This window comes from Numenius arquata, chromosome 12 (assembly GCF_964106895.1).
Source record: "Numenius arquata chromosome 12, bNumArq3.hap1.1, whole genome shotgun sequence".
Classification (NCBI taxonomy): Eukaryota; Metazoa; Chordata; class Aves; order Charadriiformes; family Scolopacidae; genus Numenius; species Numenius arquata.
In genome coordinates this window covers 4,534,318-4,559,150 of record NC_133587.1, presented here as the reverse complement: position 1 = coordinate 4,559,150, position 24,833 = coordinate 4,534,318, and the positions used below count along the sequence as shown (strand labels likewise).

Below are 24,833 nucleotides of genomic sequence, written 5' to 3'. Positions count from 1 at the left end.
AGTTACTTACTAGCAGAGTCTTCAGTGAAAGCATTGAAGCGGGCAAGCCCACTCCACGGGGACTAGAATAAAGCCAGTCAGTTCTGCAGGTGCATCTCTTGAACACATCTACCTTTTTTTTTTCCCCCAGCATCTTTCTACTTTTCACAGAATCACAGAATGATATGGGGTTGGAAGGGACCTCTAGAGATCATCTCCTCCAACCCCCCTGCCAAAGCAGGTCCACCCAGAGCAGGTTGCACAGGAACATGTCCAAGCAGGTTTTGAATGTCTCCGGAGACGGAGACTCCACCACCTCTCTGGGCAGCCTCTTCCAGGGCTCTGCCACCCTCAAAGGAAAGAAGTTCCTCCTCATGTTTAGATGGAACTTCTTCTGTTTAAGTCTGTGCCCATTTCCTCTTGTCCTGTCACGGGGCACCACTGAAAAAAGACTGGCCCCACCCTCTTGACACCCACCCTTTGAATATTTGTAGGTGTTGATCAGATCCCCTCTTGGTCTTCTCTTCTCCAGACTCAAAAGACCCAAGTCCCTCAGCCTTTCCTCATCAGAGAGATGTTCTAGGTCCCTCATCATCTTTGTAGCCCTCTGCTGTACCCTCTCCAGCAGTTCCCTGTCCTTCTTGAACTGGGGAGCCCAGAACTGGACACAGTGCTCCAGATGGGGCCTTACGAGGGCAAAGTAGAGGGAGAGGATAACCTCCCTGGACCTGGTTGCACTCTGGCTTAACAGGTGCATCTATTTCTTATTTCCATGGTCAAATTCTCATCATCGGTGTAATTCATATGTTCTTTTAACTGCTTCTCTGTAGTCACTCTTTTAAGCATACTTGAGGCTCAGCTGTGGTTGTAAAGGGCTAGTTATAGCTATAGCAAAGGTTAGTTTTTTGTCTCTCTTTGCATAACAGGGTAATCAGTTTTCTATTCCTTTTTTCATAAGACTAATATTAGTTGTATGAGTTTTTGAAGAAGTAACCAAACAGTTTAAGCATGCTTATCTTTGTCTAAATTATCTCCTTTCCCATTTTTTTTTAATGTAGAGGAGCCTTGAGAATTTTATGTAATTATCTCAGATGACAGCTTCCCAATGCATCGGAGACGTGAAACTTCATTTGGGATGCCAGTTTTACATTTTTCCTTGCATTCTGAATAATGGTGAAAAACTTGAAATAATCTATTTGTTTCAGAAAATATTTTCAAGCCATTGTATTCAGAGTGTTGTACTGTTCAAATGGCACATGGGTATATATAAAAATGGATGTGTATTTGTGTTGTAAAAGAAATCGTGTGTTATTCTCTCTAGGTACTGGGATATTTGTCAATACATCTGGATTGCATAAGCTCTCAGATATTATCCAGGTAAATAATTAATGCTGCTTCTATATATGTCTGAAAGATAGAGGAACTGGTTTAAAAAATGTGGAAAGACATTGGATCGATTTTATTCTTGATCGTATGCACACTTGTGCATTGATGGAAGTCGACAGGTTTTTGAGGAGAAAACCAGTGTCTAATGGGGTGTTCTCCTTTGATTTTTTTACCCAGATTGTTCTTTCATAGTTTTGATATCACTTTTTGGACAAGCTCAACTTAAATTTGTCTGGTTTTAGCCTCCACCAGGTGGAGCTTGGTTATTGAGCTGTTTCTAGCAGTAATGTTTGGGCTTATGAGACATTCTCATGAAATAACAGGACAAGCTAAGGAAGAAAGCAAGCAAAGGATCATTTTCTTCTCATCTAATTATTAAATTAAGGGATCTGTGAAATAAAAATCTTTATTGCCACAGGAACTGAATGTGACACTTGTGGGTATCCATGTGGTGCTGTCACTCCTCTCCCTGTTGTGCACTTATGAAATACTCATTATGAAAAAACTGGGCGCCATAAAAATAGAAGGTACAGTGGGCCAGTGGCCTGAAATTCAATCTCTAGCTTCCCTCTGAAGTTGACCCAAGCTCTAATATTCTTGAGCGATCTCTAGAAGAGGGTGAAGCTTGCACGGTTCAGAGTTCAGACAAAATAGCACCTTAGCCGTAGTGTTACATATTGGAAAATCTGCTGATGCTTGGGATTAAGTTCACTATATTCCCAGAATTTGGTGATTTCAGAGCGTTGTTTTGGCCTGAGTTACTGGGCATTACGTGGAATTAGACCTTTTCCTGACGGTGAAATAAGACCTTTTCTTCCCAAATACTTGTGGGGTTTTTGGATCAAAAAGATCTCCTTCCCCCCATCTTTAGTAGGTAGGTGATAATAATGATGACATTTTAATGTCTGTTAATCATTGCTTTTCTGTCTTGGTTCAATGATTTTAATTAATTTTTTTTTCTGTTAAGAATTATACTTCAGCTACTGATATAAGAAATTCCTTTACGTTAAAGTCTGTTGTGGCTGGCAACGTTCAGTCTCTTCGTAGTTGTCTGGTTTTGTTCTCCTCGCTGGTAGCCTGCCTACTAGATCAGCTGCCAGACTTTTTCAGAAATCGTTGATGTCATAGATCTTTCTTCTGGAAAGAAAGTCCACAGATCAGTGTGTGCTGCAGGACTGGGGATAGCTGCGTGTGCCCTTTAAACCTGTGGACAGATGAAAGGTGATTAGACTTGGAAGAGCAGTCTTTAGCTGAAAGCTAAGATCCCTTTGCTGCTGCTGAGAACATGCACGTGGACGGTTATTGCAAATTATCTGCCGCGTGATAGTTTGTTCTCTTGACATATTTATAAGTAGGTCTAGGTCACAGAGTTGTCACTGATTGAACACAGTGCTTTCTTTTTATACAGCCTTGTCTTCAAGACTGACTTTATAACCAGCTTGTTTTTATTAATAAATTTTTTTTTTCTTCCTTTTGGAAGAACACTTACTAAAATCTTTCTCATACACCATACCTCTGGCTATTATTCAAAGTTAATATTTCCAGGAACTGTGCTTTTTTTTTTTTTTGACTGATAGAGAACATCTTTCTTGCTGCAATTAGCTGATATTCTTATGAGCTTGGATAATTCCTTTTAAATGTCTGAAGAAATTTTGTTTAGAAAAATTAACAGAAATTATAAATATTTGAGAACCACAGCTGTTTTCTCTGAAGTTGCACTGAAATGCCATGTGTTTGAAAGAGCATCGCCCTTAGTCATAAGACAACATGGGAAAGGGCAAGAAGGATAACTCCATAAGTTATAGAAGCTTTTAATTTAATATATGAACAACTAGATATGATTACAACTTGGAGGTTTTTTTTTTCTAAGCAGAGGATTAGTAATGCAGGGTACCTTAAGGGAATTCAAAAAGTTCTTTTGCACTCAGTTGTGACTCTATGATCTCATGAATGTGTAGTGTATTTATGTTTATCCACAGCCAGAAGTCTGAATAATAGTCTGAGTAATAGTCTGAATAATAATACTATCATTTGTATGGTTTGAATATATTTAGATACTAGCTTGCATTTTTTGAATAAATGAGAAAACCATGTGGTTAGCAGGAATTGCTTGTAAAAATTTATTTATTCAAGGTTCTCTATCTTTATTAAATAACAGGAGCAAGGAGATATATTTAGGTTATCACAGCAGTAACTATTGTGGAGATACTCCTCAGTGCAAAGATACATTAGGCATTTTTCTGGAAACAGTTATTAAATCTTTCCATTTGTTTACATCCATTTTCCAGACAGTATTCAACATCGATCCTCCAGAAGGCACAGCAGGTTTCATGCCACATCGGTCAATATCTAAATATTATAAGGTATGGGGTGCTTTGTGTTTTCCTTGCTGGCAGTTAATTTCTGTCCTTGGTGTATCCAATACTTAAAAGGATGTGGATAGAATAGCAAATGATGGTGTTGATTACAGGGACGACATGTAAGTTCTTTAAAAACAAACAAACAAACACTAAAGGAACTGTGGTTAGTTGTTTAGGTGCAAGGAAATAGAGGAGCTACACAGTAATTTTTAAAGAAGCTCTAAAATTAAATTAGGGAAGTGCAGCAAGTGTGAATTATTGATAACTTTGGTACTGCATATTATGCAAGAATCAATGTGTTCTTCCAGTAATCTGTTCTCTTGACTTTAGTTTAGCCTATTACCAAGCAAAGGCAGTTGAGCCACTGAACCTTCCCCCCAAATTCCTTTTAATTTATTTTGTGTTTGGGACTGATGGGCTGTGATGCTGTAAGGGATTTTAGGAGCAGATCTTTTCTTAGATAAAAGATAACTTTGGTATTAAGTTTAAGACTTTGATACTATTTTTGTTGCCAAATGAAGCAAGTCTTTCTACAACAGTATTTTTTTTTCTAGTCTGCGTGTTTTATTCTAATGCATGATACTCAAATAATGGGGTTCTTTGTCTCTGCTCAGGGCAGCCCATGAAAAGCTGCTCCCGTAAACCGACTCAAAATGGCTGGTTAAATGGTGATAGACTTCTTTGCTCCTTGGATACATTATGAAACAAAATGGGAAAGGCAGGAAATAATACAACCTTACTAACACTATAAAAGTGACACTAATTATGTTAACTTGCCTTAATTTGGGCTAGGTTTTTTTGAGGGATGAAGTCCAAATTCATTTTTGTAGCTATCTCGAGAAATGTTTCTGTTTTTTTTCCTTCAGGTACACATTCATCTGGATAACGGTAATCAGAAGAAGAAACAAAGGACAGATTTCTGGAATTCATCATCTGCAAAAAAACAAGGTACAGGACTTGGTCTTGGGGAGGCTCATGCAAAAGTTCAGCTTCTCCTTTCTGATTCAAATAAGAGAAAAAATTGAAGACATCCCAATTTTCATTACGTCACATTTGCGAACAGAGAATCCTCTGGCAAATTTTGGAATGTCATTGTAGGATTTTGAGTGAAACACTGCCGGTTATCTTAAATGTTAAAAATGACTCTGAGGAATAAAGGGCTGAACAGAATAAATCAATGAGGGCACCCTCCAGATCTGTCTATATGCAAAAAGATTTTAAAAACCAAACAGCTTGGTACTACTTTTGATAGAGCTGAAAAGTCTTCAGTGTGTGATTAGTCTGCCTTTTTGCTATGGGCCAAGTTAAAACCTTCAGTAGATGTGGGATTGGGAAAGATATTTTTTTCCCTCTGCTAAGTGTCCTGATTGAGGTAACCTCAAACCAGGACACTAAGTTAGCAGAGAACCAATGGGTGATTTGGTTGTCGGGGTTTTTTTTTGGGTCATCTTCTGTAAGATGAAGAGACTTGGAGCATTTGTGTTGCCCCAGAGCTCTCTTTCTCTAGAACAGGGTAGGTTTTTAAGGTTTTGGGACTTCAAGTTTGAAGAATTCTAGGATTGTTTGAGGGTGTTCCTTTGCAGTTTAATGTTTCTAAGTACAGCTCCATTGTGGATACAATGAGTTGAGGAGGTGCTTTTCACTTTTGTAGTTACTTTTAAAGGGGGGACAACACAAACAATACGAATATAAAACATTCTTGTACCAGTGCTACCTTGTGTACTGCTGGAATAGTTGTAGTGCAATTACTCCGGTGAAAGAAAATCATCTCCATTATGGAATGGTTGCTTGTATCGGTGTAGAAAACATCTTCGGACCAGCACAAGAATGGAAAACTTTCCTTCAGGATTGATGTTGAGATTTATGAAATGATCTGTTATCCTCATATCAGCTATATTTCTCTGTATAACTGCGTTGTGTTAACCAGAAAATTAGTGTTTCTTACGCTACGCTGTAACTACCTTTTACAAGAAGGAGAATCATGTATAGATATTGGTACTGAAAATGTGTGCCAAAGGTATTATAATAGTAGATTCCATGAAAGTTCTTAATCACTGTTGAGATTACTCATATGTAGTGGAGGAGTTATAATTGGTTTGCTCATTCTGAAGTTCCTTAGTGAAGATTCATGTGATGAGCCGGAGAAAATAATGCTTGAGAATTCACATTCTTACCCAGAAAATGCCTGCCAGGTAACAGCCTCAGGGCACTGTTACCTTCTCTGAGATGACCTTTTTTTGAGCAACTTCTTAACTTCTTCAGGGCGCGTTGTCACTTCTTGATAGTTTCAGCCTCAACTATACTTTTCAGTCCTTCTTGTTCAACTGAGATTTCTCCCTCTCCTTGTCTCTCTCCTCCCACCTGTTTTGTTCCTTGTGCTCTGCAGAACTTCATATCTGGAACTACCTCAGTATAACTATGCTTCAAAATGACATATTTAGAAGAAAAGAACTTGGCTTCTGAATCAGAGGCTTTTCCTAAGGCTCCTGTCAGGCAGCACTGAGCTTGGCTTTGTTGGACTTCAACATTCTTTCTAAAATTTTTATTTATTTAATTATTTAAAAATGCAGTTAGGTGGAAAACAAAACATTTTCTGATAAGAGAAGACAGATGCATATCCCTTTATCTAAGCCTTCTTAATAGAATACTCTCCAAGGATCTTTTTAAATACCTTGCCTCATAACTATCTACTTAATTGCTCTGTTAAACACTCTTGAGAATCTAAGTAACTGTTTCACAGAAGTCCTTTTCTTAAGGACAAAAGTATCATTTTTTTCAAAGGATGAGTTTCCACGAATTTAGTGGGTTTGCATATAACAATCCCTTAAGTGTTTCCACGAAGAAAGCTCTGCTGTGTTTCTGAACAGAGGCAGGCTGTTTGGTAATCTGCAGATATTGTTTTCCTGAGATATTGCTCAATTGGAGTTTGAAGTTACAGGAATAATTCTAAGTAGATTTTGTTACATATATGTGCAGGAAAAGGCTAATAGAAACACTTTAGGTTTGTTGCATAAATTGGAGGATTTATACACAAAATCAGTACAAAGCAATCACAGAATTCTTCTGTGGCTTAGTATACTGATATATTTGCTTTACAAATAAAACCAGCATTTGCAAGTGCCCATACAACAGAGTAGCAATTTGTTGAGAATTGCATTATGTGCAAACCTCCCAGGGGCTGGACAAGACCGATCAAGTCTCCAGTTTCCTGTAATGCTATAGCAGATTGTATACAAATAATGCAAAACTTTTAAGAATAGCTCCTTTCAAAGGATTTTGTGGAAACTATTCACTCGAGTGTAATTGTCTACAAACTGTAATTGGTGAGAAGCGGCACAGCCTGGGACAGCTGATGAGATTACTGCCCTGGCTATCCATTCTGTGCACAGATGCCACTAATGAATGCAATATTGAACTCTTGCAGTTTTACATTAAGATAAAATGCTCTTACTCTTGGTTTGCTCTAAATCACCATGTTGTGAACTGTCAGCAAACCATTTCTCCGTGGATTAGCTGTCCTTATACCAGGAATGGAAAAAGCAGCTGCAGAGATCTACTTTGTGTGATATCCAACACTTCCTGCTGGTGAATGGGACCTTTAAGACGGATTAAATACTGTTAAGATTTAAAGATGTAGTTGCAAAAAATGAGGCTAAAAATGCATTACAGTTCCAGCTTCTCCCAGAACTGGGCAACTGGTGCCTGGCAGTCATGCTGCAGGGTTACAGACTTTTTTATTGTATTTCAAACTGAGCATTGGTGAGGCAAATGTGAGTGGTTGGTGGTATTCTCATCTTGGCCATCCCATACCAGCACAGTTCGCTTTTATGCTGGAATTTCTTAGGCTCCTGACATAAGTGACTTTGCTCTTGTCTGTAGATACTTACTGGCCTGTCCATATATCAGATCCTGACTGTAATTTGCAGCAATTCTTTGTGTGAATTAAAGAGATACAGAATTTGCTAAATTTTGGAATGTCTGGATGGATTTGCCCAAGTGAGATGGAAGGATAAAACTTTAGCTTAAAAGAAATGTTCTCTTGTAATTCTAAGCAGTAAGTGACTCACTGGGCACATATTACTGGGGATTTCCTGAAACCGTCACCTCCTTTTTGGAAATATACTCTTTGAATGAAGCATGAACATTTAAAAGACATGCACATGATAAGTGGATGCTAGGTGTTTGTTGTTTTTTTTTAACTGAAACTAATAATACAAAAGAGAATCAGAAACAGAAACAAAAGCTAATGTTTTGTTTGGCTGCTCTTGCTCTTGATGTAGGTGCTTGTTTCATTCCCTTGTTCTTTTGACTGTCTCTGACAAGCTGTTGCTAAGTTTTCAGTAAGACCAACAATGGTACAACTACAAACTGAGCAATGGAAGAAATGAGGAGTGTGATTTATCCATTTTTCTTTATATCCTTTCTGTTGATAATTTATTGCATGCCAGGCTTTCAGTGTCACGCACATTGTATATCCACCGCCCACACAAGATTTGAGCAGAGGTTGAAAGGTTTGACAGTTGACTGTGGGGAAAATGGAAAGTTTAGGTGAAAGGTTTATAGCCATTGGAAATTCCTGATGGAGAAGGCTTTCTTCTCTTTTCAAGCAAGAGCAGGGGTGGAGATACATGTTTGTTTGTGGTTTGTGTTTTTTTTTTTTTTAGTAACTTCAATCGTTTGTCCTTTATCCCAGCATCCTGCCTTTCTGCCATGCTTCCCCTTCCAGTTGTCCTTGACAGCAGGAAGTGAATCAGTGGATGGAGGACTGAGTAGTTTTATCTGCCGACAGAAAGACCTGATGCTCTGTCTTTTCTATAACCTCTTTTGATTAAAAGTATAATCTACTTAAAGTCATTGCTCCCTCGCACCTTTCGAATTATATTGTGAACTGGCAAAGTAATTAAATCTGGGAAGGGCCAAAGCAGAACATGCCGTACAGCTGAAATTTTAGCTTCAGATGCTGGTTGTTTTATTTTCAGAAGTTCAGATGCAATGTGCTGTATGCTAGTCATACTCTAATTTTTCCACTTATATACTTGCTTCTTAACATCTTCTCTTTATTTGGCTCAGGAAAGACCTTAAGCTACTGGTGTTTCAGCCCTGGATACAGCATGCATGAGCTTGTTCGACAGGGAGTCAGGACGATTATCCTTACCAGTGGGACTCTCTCCCCCCTCTCATCATTTACAATGGAAATGCAGATGTAAGTACCTAGATATGTGACCAGTACCACTACTGAAAATGCACGATCTGCTCTCGTGATTTTAGGTTTTATCTCAAAAGTCTTGAGTGTTCTGGACTGGTAGCCAGTAGGGAATCATGGAATGAATATGACTGGAATCTTACTTTTGTGTTTCTTTAGCCCTTTTCCTGTTTGCTTGGAGAATCCTCATGTTATTGAGAAACACCAGCTCTGGGTTGGGATTATTCCTAAGGGACCTGATGGAGCTGCACTTACTTCTACCTATGAGAGAAGGTAATGAACTCCCATGTGGAATTCTGCTTTGAAATCTTGGGTTTCGACATTTTGAGTTCTGCTTAGAGGAGGGTGCTAGTGAAATAAGTGGTCTCTCTAGTTCTTTTCTTGAATACTCTGCTGAATAAAACACCCTTTACCCGCTGTTGAAAATTTAGAACTGGAAGTGATCAAATGTCAGGGCACTGAGTGCACTAATAGTCTTTAATGGCCCTGACCAGCCTCAGCTGGGACCTCCACCCACAACCATCACCCAGGAGCTCCTCTTAAGGTCTGGCAAAGGCCTTCGGTCACTGCCCAAGCTGTAGGACTATCTGTCTCCAGCTCCATCATAACCACAGCTGGTCGTGGATCCTGTTAATCTGACCCTGACCTACTGATTGACTTCCGGTTTGACCTTGGACCTGCCTGTCACTATGGCCCTGCCTCACCATCCCGGGACTGTGACGCTCCTTACTGTCACCGGACCTGCTCCGGTTTACTGACTTGCATTTCTGGCTTGACCTTGGACCTTCCACATCACCATGACTTTGCCTGATGATCCGGACTTGTGACTGAGCCTGGCTACTGCATCTGAGTCTTTCCTGCTTGCGTTGCTCTGTTAATGTGGGTCTGGGCCAAGACCCCTGCCCTCCCTGCCTTCAGAGTGTGCCCAGGTACCACCTCCCTGACATGGAGCCCCATCTTAAATTTCTTTGCTCAAGGCTTAATTGTTTTGAAACATGACTGGCCTTTGCAACAGCCACTTTATATTTAAAGCTTGTCACCATGGCCAGCCTCTCTCATACTTCTGCAATGCCTTTTTAAGGAAAATACATCCAAATATTTCACTGAATTTTTAGAGTTGGAAGGGACCATAGATTTGTCAAGCTTTTCATCATAATTTTTCTTGCTTTTCTCTGGTCTTTCATCATTTTGCCTGTGTCTTTCTGTTTTTCAGAGTAGACAGGGCTTCTGCTGCCAGCAGAGTATATTGCCAGCAAGGAAGGCCAAAACTTGATTTCATTGTATATTGACTTACGTTGTGCAATATAATTATAGAATGGTTAGAGTTGGAAGGGACCTTAAAGATCATCAAGTTCCAACCCCCTGCCCTGGGCAGGAACACCTCCACTAGAGCAGGTTGCTCAAAGCCCCATCCAGCCTGGATGAGAGTCTCGTTGGCGTCTCTGTGTATAATTTTAAAAGGCAGTTTTATGCTTGGGTGCACATGGCAGAGGGTTCTGTGCCTGCCAGCTCTCTGAAGTTACTAGAGTGACATCACACTGCTGCTAGTCCTGTGCTCAGGGATGTCATCCTTCTGTAGTGTTTTGAAATGAGGATCAGTTCCTTGTGTATGATATGTGCGTTCTTCCATTTAACTTTCTTCCTGGAGTATGCACATTTTTGTGTTGGCACATTCTTAAATCTATTTCAATTTTAACATTACAGAATTCTCAGCTAGGGGTTTGTCTATAATTTAGGCTGCTGCAGGCCTGACTTACTCTTTTTCAGCAATACAGAAAAATAAAAAAATAGATCTTGACGAGCTTTCTCTGAATAAGAGGGAAAAATGCTGGATGTTCCACAGAACTGGAAAGGGACTCAGCAATTGTAATTGATTTTTACAGAGAAGACGTCTGGAAAACCCTTAGGCTGTATTTTTCATTTTCAGCAGCTTAGCGTGCTGTTCCAGTGCATTTTGTTGAAGGTACTGTCTTTCAAAGGAGGAAGGGTGGGGATTCTACCCCCCTAAGGCCTAGAACACCTCTTTTTTTTTTTTTTTTATTTTTATTTTTTTTGGGGGGGAAGGGAATTCACAGTGTTTTCTGTATTTTAACAACATCTATGTGGTGATACAGGTATTTATAGGTCTTATATAAATAAATATGTTTCTTTTTTGCCCCTGCTTATATAAGTTTCCTGGGAAAACAGTATGCAAAACTAGAGGGTACTGAAAACAAAGAAACAGAAAGGCCTGAGGGAACTGGTGACTTCAGTCAGGGCTGGAAGAAACAGATAAATCCTGCTCATTGTAGAGCAGTACTTTTTCAGTCAAAGCAAAAGCAATTTCCTCGGCTTATACCATGAATAAATAATAACCATAGTAACCAAATTCACCCTTCTTGCTGTGCATTCTCACCACACCTAACTCATCAATAATTTTTTTTTAAGTAGTTATGACATTAGTCAGGCTTGGCAGCACCTGCGGACTGGTTTTTGGCAGAACTTTCACCCTATAATTGTTAGTATTAGTCATGAAACTCGTGTGGCTGCCCATTTCCATTTGTTACATTTTGATAATCTTGAAGCTTAGATCAACTTCAGTTCTAACAGTAAAAGTATTTATTAGTAATAGTTATGTGTAATCAAGGTATTACTAATTTTGCATCCTTGGTACGGGTTCTTGCCACAGGAAGGAGAGCAACTGGGAGTATGAGTCAGTATGTATGAAAAACAAGGAAAAGGAAATAGAATGATGTTGCTCAATTTTTCTTTGTAGGTTTTCAGAGGATTATTTATCTTCTCTGGGGAAGACAATTGGTAAGTGACATGTGCGGATTTCAGAAATGGGTTGTTGCACAGGGTCTTTAGAAACCTCCAAGAAGGAGAAATACTGAAGAAGATATAATAAGGTAGAGAAAGGCAAAGGATTGCATTGCGTATCTAAATGCTGTCTTGTTTTGTATGCTTCTGTTTGCTCAGGCAACTGGCTACTGTAATTGCATACAAAAATGAGTTTGAGACCTTGGTTTAATATTTCCAAGTTAGGAGTTCATTTTTGTTGTCAAGTGTTTGTGTTTGGGTCAAAAATGTGGTTCCTAAACACAGTCAGAAAGTGGGGTGAGCTAGAAAAATCAATGCACAGCGGTGATGCAGCCAAGCGTCATTTGCAGAGCCATTAAGGATCACAAGAAGTCAATGCAATTTCTTGTGATGTTTTTAAAGGCGCTGTATCAAGCATGCCTTAAGTCAGCATTTATTGCTTTGGTAATGTTTTGCAAATATAATAGAACTACAAAATTTTAACACATGAAGACAGAATAAAAGAAGGACATCTGTGTAGCTTGACTGAGATATGATTGAAAGGGATCTGTTAAATCTAGAAGAGTTTGAAGGAAATAGAGGAGAGTGCTCTGAGGTGTTCAGCTTGGCCTAAAAGATGGAGCTAAGAAAATGCTTTCACAAAATATCGGATTAATGTATTTTCAGTAAAGTGTATACTATTTGACTAGAAAACTCTCAAAAGCAATCTTGTGGTATCTCATCCATTGCTTTGTCCACTGTAGTCTAAACATTCAGAGGGTGGAGAAGAAGATGTAAAAATAGATCCTACTGTTGTATGGGAAAATACAGCAGATGATGATGTTTCTCTTCCATCTGTAGTGCTTGGTGTAGCTTATAATATCTTTTATGCCATTCACAAACTAGCTTTATAAAGCTAGTTAGGCATCTGTATTAAAGCTTATACCTTGACGACAAGATTGTTGAAATTATTTTAAAAAACGAAACAACTTCTAGTACATGAACATTTGTGTCAAGAAAGCAGAAAAACTTTTGGAAGGAACCCATGGTGTTAGTTGATGTTTCTTCTGCAGTCTGTGTACTCCGCCCCAGGATGAAGACGCCCTCGGCTGTACACTGGCCAATCTCGTTGCAGGTAACCTCGTGCGAGTCATACCACACGGACTGTTGGTGTTCTTCCCATCGTATCCCGTCATGGATAAGAGCCTGGAATATTGGAGGGTATGTTAATTGCTCTGTCTTGATTAGGTGGTTGGGTTACATGTCAGACAGTTTGTATTTACGATATCTAACCATGCTCATTTAAAAATTCTTTGTTAATAAGTAAATTATAAAATCTGGAAAGTAAAAACCCAGGTCAGGTTTTTATTTTGATCACAATACACTGAAATGCAGTGTTGTAGGAACCAAACCCAAAAGAATCTTAATACATTATCTCATCTGATCTGATTTCAGAGTTCATTGAATTTTGCCAGACTTCTCTTTATTCAACTTCCAAATTATAGTTGGTCTAAGCATTTCAACTCTTAGGGAAAAAAAATCCTGATATGAGCATTTCTCTTTTGTTCTTAATTTGTAACTGTTCCAACTGTAACTTTTGTAACTGCTCTGCTGTGTCTTGAGTGTCCCTGGTGAGACTTGGTAGAACAGTTCTGTTTTAAATGCTCCTCCTCCTTAAAAGCTGAGACAGAGGTGTCATCCTGTGGAGCGGGGCTCTGGGAGGTGGGTGTCGGGAACTTGCAAGTTGGAAGGAAAAGAAACAGTTTTCCCATCTGCGTAATGCCCGAGTTGCACCAGCTGCAAGGAATCACCGTCAGTGGTGTTAGGATTCCATGTTTCTTCTTCCGTCTCCTCCTGTGTTTGGCAAGAGAGGAACAGACTGTGTTGGGGAAGTCTGTTGGTGACCACTCCTGAGCATTTCCTTTCTTGTGGGCACTTCTGGCATGTGCTCACTTTCACACGGCCGTTTCTGATACGTTCGTTATCTGTTTAACAGGAGCATGATTTTGCTAAAAGAATAGAAGAAGTCAAGCCAATGTTTGTGGAACCCAGGAACAAAGGAAGCTTTGCAGAGGTTGGTTATTTGCATTGTATACCTGTAACATTTTCAGAAACTGGTTTTATGTTTAAATACCTTCTCTGAGATGTGTTTGGGTGTGGAACACCTAAACTTTAACCTAGGATAAAATTAAAACTCTCTGAGAGCTTCTTTGAATTATAGTTCTTCTATGCATCCTTCCTTTACTCTTTTGGCCAGTTGTGCAGGGTACAGGCTTCATTTGAAATCCAGTGATGACAGCGGCTAACGTACATATGTACTGAGTAATCAAGATGGTAGAAATCTGTCACTTCAGTAGTCAGCACCTTTTAATATTCTGTGGGACATTTCCTCCCAGCTTGTCATGCTTTGGGTGTTAAGGAATTGTGCAGTGTCATCTTGTTTATTTGTAGCCAATCTGTGGCTACGCTTCTTTGACTAAATAATATCCTTGAATTGCTTTCCTGGTTTGCCAGTTTTCCTCAAGGATCTGCAGAAACACAGGACAGACCGTGTTTTACCTTCTCATCAGAAGTATCTGATATTAATCTTTTATGCTTACCCAGATGTATTCTAGATTTCACAGTAATGTAAGGATTTTGATGAGCTTCTGACATTTGCAATTAGTAAAAGTAAAGAAAGCTATACTAAGCCAAATTAATAACATTTTAGATCTTAGTATACAAGTCAAATTTAGCAAGTACTGGTTTCTATTTATGCGTATGCAAAAGATAATACTGTTCTTTCTTTTGCTTAAACTAGTTTATCTTTTAGGTAATGGATGCGTACTATGATAAAGTTGCCTGCCCTAAGTCCAACGGAGCTGCTTTCTTGGCCGTGTGTCGGGGGAAGGTAACGTACCTGAGAATTTGTTTCATCCGAGACCAGATTATGTAGTTGTATCTTTGGTCAGAGGCTGGCCAAGCCCTCAAGAGGGCTTTAAACTAGAGTTGCCAGGGGGTGAGAACTTCAATCCATACCACTAATCCATCCCACTCATCCCAATGCCAGCAATAGGTGCCCAGAGCTTGGAGAAGGGTCGTGGGTCAACAGGAGAGCACCTGGAGTTCAGCACAAAGGAATTCCAGCCACTCCAGCCAGTAATTCATCTTAATTGGAGGCCCAGTTTAAATGCCTCTATTGCAAATGCATGTAGAGTGGGGAATAAGCAGGAGGAGCCAGAGATGTGCACACGCCTGAAGGGCTATGATTTTTTTGCCATCACGGAGACATGGTGTGATGGCTTTTATGACTGGAGTGTTGGAATGGAAGGACACCAGCTCTTCAGGAAGGACAGGCAGGGGAGATGAGGAGGGGGTGTCACCCTCTATGTCAGTGACCAGCTGGAGTGCGTGAAGCTGAGAGGAACAGAGTCCGTGGAGAGATCGTGCTTTCCAGTAACACACAGTTGGAGGATAAATTATTGTAGTCACAGGATTAATAGTATGACTGCAAGATTGGAAATATTTGAGAAGATAAACCAGAAGACCCATGCTGTCAGAAGCTGTAAAACTAGCTCCATTCTCAGCCATCACTTCAAAATTCCCTCCCAGGTTGTTGCTCAGCTTTTACATTATTGGTAGTAGATTCTAGCAAGCTTTTTGTGTTCTTTGTTCCCTGAAAGGAAACTAAAAACCAGTCCTTTTTATAAAGAGGAGATTCTTTCTCAGTTGCTCTAGTTCTTTTTCTAACTGTGTCTAGGCCTGGAGTGTCTTTTTTTTTATTATTATTAGGTTTTCGTTTGTGTTTTTTTTTTTTTGTCTAAGGTTGGTCTTCTTACACTCTTATTGGCGTGAAGGATTTTCTTTGTGCCCAAGAGAAAATGTCCATAAATACCAGTTATGCGATTGCTAGTTCCAGATGGATTATAGTGCCTGCTCTGACTGCTCTTCTTGGTGGAGGTGCTGGCTTAAGCTGAGTAGAGTTGGTCATTCCACCCGCCCATCTATCCCTGATGTTATATTCCATCACAGCTGCTTGTGTGGCGTGGTAAATGAGATTAGAGAATGGATTCAGTTGAAAAACAAGCCAACTTTTTAAAAATTTATTTTCCTTGAATTATTTTTCAGTCTGTTCAACTCTGATTTTGTTCATTTCACAAAGTCATTTGCCAGCACAGGATGGAACGTGTGATGTATTGGGGGGGATGAGCGACAAATACTTGAGCAGCGCAGCTGGTGGATATGACACTGATTCTGAGCAGATTTCTGGGAGCTTTCCGTTATTGCTTTGAAATGATTCTGTTAATTTTCAATGTCAGAGAAGGTTTGTTATGTTCTTATCATGTCCTGTTAACAATTCAGGGTATGGAAGCGGTTTTTTTCAGAGGTATTGACTAACATTTAAGACATCTTCTGAATGCAACTGTTCTGCTTATCCAGGAATAAGACACATGTATCAATGGTGTAGGCTGAGGTGATGCTTTGTCCAGGGCCTCCTAGAGGAAAAAGCGAGGTATAAAGTCCTGGTAATAAAAGCAAAAAATCCAGTTGAAACTATTTATAATGTATTCATAAAATACACTTGGCTAGGGATTTAATTTAATGGAGGAAAAAAGGCCAATAACTGCTCAATTGCTCTGAAATGTCACTTCAAATCTTGTTGATAATGGACAACGCTGTCTCTTCAGGCCAGTGAAGGCTTGGACTTTGCAGACATAAACGGGCGAGGAGTCATCATTACTGGGCTTCCGTTTCCTCCTCGTATGGAGCCCAGAGTAGTTTTAAAGATGCAGTTCCTGGATGAAATGAGACGAAGCGGCGCGGGTGCACAGGTAATACTGGGCAACTTCTCACTGTTGGCGCTTTGCAGGTTCAGGCTGTTGTTTCTCCCTCCTCTTGTCTCGGTGGATTTTGGCTTTTGTTGTCCTCCTGGCCTCACGGGACCTTGAATATCAAAAAGTCAAACATCCTTGGGAGTTTATCACAAATAGTCACCCTTTTTTTTTTTTTTTTTTTTTTTTTAATAATGTTAAGGATTCCAAATTCTGTCTCCATTGACATGGTCTCAATCAAATATAGACCCAAAAAATGGTATATTTAAAGTTTCGGTCAAAATCTTTTTATGCATGTTATCCTGATATCTTTCTGAGGAAATTATTTCACCCAGAGAGTGGGTGAGCAGGAGGAATTGCCTGTGCTGGCTGGCTTGGGGATTTTTGTTTTGGTGGTTTGGGGATGTGATGTGTGTGTCTGATTTTGGGTTTTTGTGGGTTTTTTTGTTGTTTTGTTTTTTTTTTTTTAATTCCCTCAGGCATGAGAGTGAATGGCATTATAAATTTAGTTTACAATGTTTTAGTTTGCAGGATAGCTATTAGGTCTTAAATAATATGGTGAGTCTGTTGTACTACCGAGGCTGTCAGTGCATCATATGCTAGATAGTCCCTCAAGTTGGATGTTACTGCTTGAGTTTTCTGTGCACTGTAAGTCAGGTGAGGTATTCAAATCAACCTGTATTTGCTTTTCCAAGGCTTTTAGAGACTTGCAAATAGATCTTGTTGGATATACTTTATTTCCTTATAAGGAAATAATGACTGTACAGGACAGAGAATAAATGTTACCTGGTAACTAATATTAATTCTTTCTCCCACCTCTTGTAGTATTTGTCTGGGCGTGAGTGGTACAGTCAGCAAGCTTCCCGGGCTGTGAATCAGGCTATCGGCAGGGTCATCAGACATCGCCAAGACTATGGTGCCATCTTCCTCTGTGACCACAGGTGAAACCTTGGCTCTAGAACATAACATACATCAACATCTTTATATCCCAACACGGGTATTGGTATTTTCTATATAAACGTGCTGATGTTACTTTTGGAGAAGGCTACAGTTCATAAGTAATGAAATTATTTTATGTAACAGGCTATATGAATAAGGTACTACTTCAAAAAGTAACTGCATTGTTATCATCTGCTCCCAAAATATACTGTGTTGGAGCTGTAGTAAGAGATTAATGGTATTAATGCAAAATAAGCCAAGTTGTTGAATTCATGTTTGTAGTGCTACTGGAAATAACAGGATAATAACTTATGGTTTTGCATTTTCTCCATCTCTTGTTTGAGAAGGCAGCCACCAGCACTGCAGCTTTTTGAGAGAGGGACAAAAATGAGGAAAGATTATATTGGTGAAACAATATAATCTATACTAATATATTTAAAACTGATCAATATAATATTAATATAATATGTATATAATAGACAACAAGAGTTTAATTGATAGCCTTCAATGCTGGGGCTCAGCTGGGGACAGTGAGCACATCACAGGTCAGTGCTACTGTTACTGGTGCACAGTTAAAGATTTTGTGGATGAAAGATAGGAATTGGCTGGTTGCATGATATGTGGTATCAACAAAGCCCTTTTCTCCTGAGTGAAGACATCACCTCGTTATATTTACTGCACTGTCTCAATCTTTTGTTGTCTTGCTGTTCCTCCTTTGTCCTTTTGGACCCTGATCTAGCATTTGTTTAATTCATTTAGGCAAACCTGGCAAATAATTCTCTCCTTTTCCAATCCTACACAGGTTCACTGCTGGTGACGTGAGAGGAAAGCTGCCTTCATGGGTCCGCCCTTACGTGAATGTTTATGACAACTTTGGGCATGCAGTGAGAAGTGTCTCCCTTTTCTTCCGTGTTGCTCAAGAAACTGTAAGTGTCTTTAAATAAAATAAAATCAACAAATAACAACTTTTCTTGATATTGTTGGGAACTGGGAATACTAATCCAGGTGAGAGATGTGACAGTCACTTGTCTTGTCATTTCTAAACATTGGGAGCTTTATGGGAAAGGAGATACGCCTCATCTTTCTCCACAAGTGAACTGGGACAGGATGTGTTGTCATGCTGTGCAGCTCATTGGGTTAGATCACAAAAATAACTTCCTTTTCCAGTCCCTCCTAAATAAACAAAGCTTTTGTTGGATGGTATGCAAATGCTGGAGCTGGTGTTAGCATCAAAAAGCTCCCTGTTAGAGAGAGGGTGTTTGTGTGGGAGAATCAGTCAAACCCTTAAATTTAAATCTAGGGCGACTGGTATAAAGAGTGAGACAAACCCATCTGTTGTTATTACAGTTCATCGTTGGGTCATCTTTACTAATATGGCTTCTCTCTTAGCATTAAGAAACTCTTTCTCTCGGTCATAGTTCCTTGATTTAAAAAGTCATATTGTAAGAAGGCTTTCTAATTGCCTGGAGAAAGTCATAGCAAGAAATGGACTGCAAGCCAGAATGGGGAATTCCTTGTCCCCGAAATGGAGATTAAGATTAAAATAAAAGCTTCAAATGTCACATACGGACTTGGATAACTTCATGGAAGATGCTTTAGCCAAATACAAGTTGTCCAGTAAGTTACAGATGGGTGGTACTGGATGACTTGGTGATCTTTTCTTATGATAAATGGGAGTTCTGTGGTAAATAAGAACCACAACCCACTGTGCTTTGCTAGAAGGAGCTTTGTTGCAGGGACTGTGTTAGGAAGCAATTGTTCTTCAGCATGGTCATGACCCTTTTTCTGTTACACAGGTCACTTGGCGCTAAGCCTGTTCCTACACTACGGCTATCTGTAGTACTTCCTGGTTATTTGATCCTGTCATCAAAAGCACATAAATCCAGAATGATTAACAATCTTGCTGACAAGGGTTATTTGGGAAAAAGGAGATGTCTTTGGGTCATTGCTGGGATTTTTTGGTTGCGAAGGGAGAGGACCAGAACGGTAACTTTTGCCTGTAACATTTTTGTAAACTGCTTGCAGATGCCCCCACCCCTGCCACGACGTCTTTCTGGCTCTGCTGGTTCCTTAAGTGAAAGTGATACGGGACCATCTACTTCATCTGAGCAGATCCTCTCCCTGAAAAAAGCCAAAAACTTGGATGACCATGTTCCCAGTCTGAAAAGGAAGAGAAAAGGTACGACTGGGTCCTCACGGATATACTTCTTTATTTTAAGCTGAACAAAGAAGGAGCAAGAGACTGGAAGGGGAGAGAAAGCAAGGAGAGTCCAAAGACTAAAGTAAAAGTCTGATCAGAAGGGACACAGCTCAGCATTGGGGGAACCAGCTGCAGCTGTAGAGCAAAGAGGCAGATGGGGCCTCCTGACAAGGTGTTCTGTGGAACAGGAGCTTGATGGAATATCACAGATAGTTTTAAAACTAAGAACTGGAAGTCTGTATCTGACTAGCAGTGACTTGCATATGCCCTTCCTCCATCATGTTGTAGAAATGACTTTTACACAGTAATCTGTCTAAGAAAACAGAAAGAGGGCAGTGACCTTGGAAGAAAATAGTATTTTAAAATGTGTGGTTAGCTAACGCCAAAGAACAAAATATTTCTCATGTCAGATATTCTTTCAGAACATTCCACTCTAGATTGCCTGCTGTTTTGGAACAGAACAATGAAGTTGTTTTTAAAACTGTGGTTCCAAACCAATTATGACTGAATCTGAGGGTGATACCACATTGCGTCTAAGCCAGTGCTACTGCAGGTTGTCGTTGAAAGAGACTACTTTGGCTGCCACTTTTTTCCTTCCTCGATTTCCCATGTGCTTATACTCCTTCCCTTGATTTGAATCCATCTATTGTGCAACTGCAGAGCAAGTCCGATGAGCTTGCTGAACCGATGTACCTTTCACATACATGACTGGTAGATCTGTCTCAGAGGATGGGCTGGAATGTATGGCTGGAGGTAAAGGGAAGAAGCTGCATTGCCTTTTGATACAGGTTTTCAGTTGTGTTGCAGTAGAATCATAGAACTGTCTAGGTTGGAAGGGACCTTTTAAGATCATCTAATCCAACCATCAACCTAACTCTGATAAAAAAAGGTCCATCACTAAACCATGTCACTAAGCACTATGTCAACTCATCTTTTAAATACCTCCAGGGATGGTACCTCAACCACTTCCCTGGGCAGCCCGTCCCAATGTTTAATTCCAATTAGCTCTAACATCAAACTGCACCTGTAATCATAGTTTTGGCTAAAGAGTTTATCATACTACCTTTTTAATTGATAGCTTAATACACTTCTATTCTTCTCAAAATAGTGACTTTTCTTAGAACCTGACTCTGTTGAAGTCATTTCACAAAATAGTGGAAACATATTTTGAAGACAATGCCTTTTAGAAGTAGCAAACTGATACTAATTTAACACTACCTGCAGCTCTAAATTCTTATATTTAAAATCAAATATATCTGGATCCAGAAGAGTGAGAATATGTATTCTTGGGACCTGAGGGTGACTGTGAGAATTGTAGGCTTTAAAAAAACTTGTTCTGTTTAAAAATAATGAATCCTTTTTCATGCCAGGATTTCTTAAAAACAGGAGCACAGTTTTGGGGAAATCCATAAAGCTAAAGTAAACACAGACAACTATTGCAGTAAGACTTTTTTTAATTCCATTTATCCTAAGCTATTTTGATGTTAAATATGACCACCACTTAAGGAAAAGTTTGAGAGAAGTTCACCAGATTGTGGTAACAAACGCTTGAGCAATTTTGGGAGTGATTAATCAAAGCACTTTTCTTACTAAGTCATATAATGCAATTTTGCAAGATGTGAAAGATTAAATAGCAATCCACAAAGATGTGTTGGTTATGTAAGATTTTGAGGTATTAGTAAATCAAAGAAAATGCAAGAGAGAATGTGAAATGTTAATTTGTAATCTGTGTTATGCTGTGATGCCAGTAAATGCAGATGGAGCATCCACCCTGTGCATGGAATATGAACAAGACCTGGTCTCGCCTAGAAGACAGTGCATTGGGCTCTTGGACGCCTTGGAGCGCAATGAAAAGAGCAGTGAAGATGCAGAGGAGGGAAGTGACTTGTCAGGAGAGGAAAAGGTAATGGCCATGGTGTAGCAAAACGCTGGCTTGTAAGTAAAGCATGTAGGCTCTAAGGCAAAATGAGTTTGGCATTGATGTAGGAGTAGCAGTTCAACCCTCTTTCAAGAAAAACTTACTGTAATCAGCACATCAGTGATTAGTCTGTGGTGTTCTTCCTTTCCTAAAATCCCTGTTTGCACTTGGTAGTGGGGTAGCTCCCTTGCTGGGCTACCATCAGCAGGAATTACAGTGCTGGCTTGCAGACCGGTTTGGCTGATGCCTCGTGTGTGGACTCCAGGAGTGCCTGTTGCAACACTGTGCAGTTTGCTTAGGGGAAGAGTGCATGAGGGGTACTTTGGAGGTGTAAGGAGTATCTGGGGAATATCTGAGGAGTCCTAAGAGAGACGGGGACCTGTACAAAACAGAGGGAATGTACAAACTTGAAGAAACAAACAAGGGTAGAGAAGAACTCGCATGCAGCTGCTTGAGAAATCGGCTCCATCACCATGGGCCACCATGGCATAGACACCAGAACTTATTCTTTGGAAAGCCTGGCACGTCTCCAGGGTCTCAGTAACTCAGCTACGGTATCTTGTGAACACAGCTGCACTGCTTTTGGCATGTTTCAGCATTGCCTTAAGTCGGGTAAGTTGATGGTCCTAACGGCTTGGCAGTGAGTCAGCTCATGTCCGCTTTTTATATTGGGCATTACTACTCATCTCTGGCGTGCAGGGAACCGCGGGGTTATCCTGTGCTGCACCTAAATTGATGGCCTCTGGCACCAGAGATCTGGGGAGTGTCATCCTGAGACACGCAGTGCCTCTGAGGTAGCTAGCTTTCGCTCCAAGTCTAGTATTGAGCTGATTTTCATAAGCACTGGGTTTGGACTGATGATGGGGTTGATATGCTTTCATATCTATCTTCATCATCCATCAGAGTATCTGTGTTACCATTGTTCCCTTTATCAAGGTTATACTGTTTCCTAAATAAAGGAAATTTAGCTGCTGTCATTCTGAAACAATTTGCTTGGGGTGAAAAAGAAGAAAGGAAGCCTTTGTCATCTCAAAAAAAAAAAACCAACCCAAAATACAAGAAACATTCTCTCAATCCATTTAAAAGCTGATTTCACAGTTCCCCTTAATGTGTTTTCCGTGTGAGATATGCCTTATGGAAACTGGTCTTTCAGAAGCCTTATTTCTTCTGAATCATGCTATTCAAGGTGGTGCCTTTACATCGTTCAGGATTAAGATGATCTTTTTGATCATTTTTCTGACTCATTGCATGTATCATAAACGTTTGACTCGCTGCTTGTATTCCAAGTCTTCATTCTGTTAATAGGATGCTTAAATAAAATATATTTAAATGTGCACTTAAATCATGGCCAGGCTTGTCTGGAATTCAGGATCCTTGCGGTGTTGTGAGTGCACTGAAGGTTGTATTTCTGAGTATCAGCAACTAAGTCTACAAACTGGCAAATCTGAGGTTATTGGCTTAGGGTTTTGTTTATTTTTAGTGTTGTTGTTTTAGTTGTAGTTAGTTTAATTTGACTCTGAAGCTTTGTGATCTGAATAGGCATATTTAGAAGTCACAGTGGAATATGGGGTACTGTTCTATTTCACTGGTTCCTCTCACAAACACTATTCTGTAAATGCACTGAAAGTCACATACATGCTATGAAGTTATTTTATTGGGCAAGAGCAAGGAAATAAATCACTTCACATACCTGCTTTCACAACAGGTATGTAGAAATCAACTGTGACAATATGGGGCTATCCCAGTTTCTTCTGTTACTTAGGTGGTTGGTTTTAATGTGGTTGATACTGGCTTGATCCAATATTGGAGACTCTGCTATTAAGAAATTCCACCCCTCTTATGCCCACTTATTTCTCTTTTGGAGCTTTGTGTATACCAGTATCCCCAGTCACTGCGGTACAAGTGCAATTCTTTGTTACTGGGAACGGAAGATGCTAAAGAGCTTGTCAAGCCACCAGTGGTTTTGCTGTTGTCTCATCCTCTCTGCCCTGGTGTTTTCTACAAGGCTGCGCAGGCATCTTCCCTTCTCAGTACCCCAAGAAAAGCCTGTTACAGGTTTTCTTCAGAAGAGAAGTACTTCCAGGCAGGAAAGAGAAGGGGACATGTGAGGCATCAGTTACACGTGGGCATGTGTACACTCCTGGGACTGCCCTGAAACAATTAGCTCTAAGTCCAGGTTTGCTTAATTGGGAACCTGCACCCTCAAGACTAGCTGTGTCTTTATTTTCCTCTGTTTTGGTCTCTCTTTCTGAATTGTCCAGGAAGTGATTACTTTCTAGAAACACGTGTCCCAGGCTCTGTCGCAATAATTTAGGTTGACTTGTTTCACTGTCTTGAATGGTGTCACAAACTGGATTAACGAGCTGTACTACTGGAAATGGCTAAATTAAATGGACAGTAACTTTGACAAAGGATTTTTATGGACCTTTCTTCTTTTCTTCTAATATTTACAGGCACAACGACTGTCAACACTTTCCCTTCAGTATGAGAAGAGGTTAACGGATGAACAGAAAGGAGGAAGGAAGAAAATAAAGCTAGTCAGCAATACAGTATGTGTTTCCATGTGGCTGTGCCATCCCTTGGATCTGCAGAGTGCTTTAATTTGAATTGGAAATTTCCAGGCAGACAGACGATTGATGCCAGAACAGTTATGGTTTTTTCTCCAAATTGTAAATATTCATTGATGCACATCTGAAATCTATTTCTGTCATGCTGCTGTTTCTCAAATCTAGACATCGCAGACCCAATCAAGGGCTAGGTAGGGCTAGTAGGTGAAAAGAATTGTTTCCTAGCATTGATTACCTTGTGAACGTCTTCTCCCATTGACCAGGTATGGTGGGTCGTTTCATTATTTTTTTATTAGAATAGAATATTTTGGTTAGAAGAGGCCTACAACAACCATCTAGTCCAACTGCTGGTAGAACCCCAAATGGTATCACTGACCAGTTAGGTTTGGGTAAGCGATCACATCCTTACCCCACCTGTGGTGGGTCGTTACCGTGTGTTATGCGTGCAGGTGTGCATTATTGTTTCACACTGTCTCCAAATTCAGTTAACTCATTATGCAGTCACGATAAACTCATGAGAATCCCCTGGATGACTGTGTGCGCCAGTAGTTGTCCCAAGGCACTGTCCTAACTGGGTGCTGTCTGTCTGCCAGACTCTCCGTCACCTCCACACGAAACCGATAAAAGTAGTCGCAGATCCTGAACGTGATAATATCCAAGGTGTGAGGAAGGGTGCAGGTTCATTGCAGAAG

General features: G+C 40.0%; 1 protein-coding gene across 1 annotated transcript in view; it reads left to right on the top strand.

Moving 5' to 3' along the window:
- Positions 1-24,833, top strand: part of RTEL1 (regulator of telomere elongation helicase 1) — a 51,138-nt gene that overhangs the window by 11,008 nt on the left and 15,297 nt on the right. Inside the window, exons 13-27 of the mRNA XM_074156810.1 lie at positions 1,301-1,356; positions 3,654-3,728; positions 4,592-4,673; positions 8,796-8,928; positions 9,088-9,201; positions 11,684-11,724; positions 12,842-12,927; positions 13,703-13,780; positions 14,519-14,596; positions 16,374-16,517; positions 17,343-17,458; positions 18,259-18,382; positions 19,482-19,635; positions 21,405-21,559; positions 24,028-24,123. Coding sequence (XP_074012911.1) covers positions 1,301-1,356; positions 3,654-3,728; positions 4,592-4,673; positions 8,796-8,928; positions 9,088-9,201; positions 11,684-11,724; positions 12,842-12,927; positions 13,703-13,780; positions 14,519-14,596; positions 16,374-16,517; positions 17,343-17,458; positions 18,259-18,382; positions 19,482-19,635; positions 21,405-21,559; positions 24,028-24,123 — 1,532 coding nt within the window. The remainder of the gene's footprint in view (positions 1-1,300; positions 1,357-3,653; positions 3,729-4,591; positions 4,674-8,795; positions 8,929-9,087; positions 9,202-11,683; positions 11,725-12,841; positions 12,928-13,702; positions 13,781-14,518; positions 14,597-16,373; positions 16,518-17,342; positions 17,459-18,258; positions 18,383-19,481; positions 19,636-21,404; positions 21,560-24,027; positions 24,124-24,833) is intronic.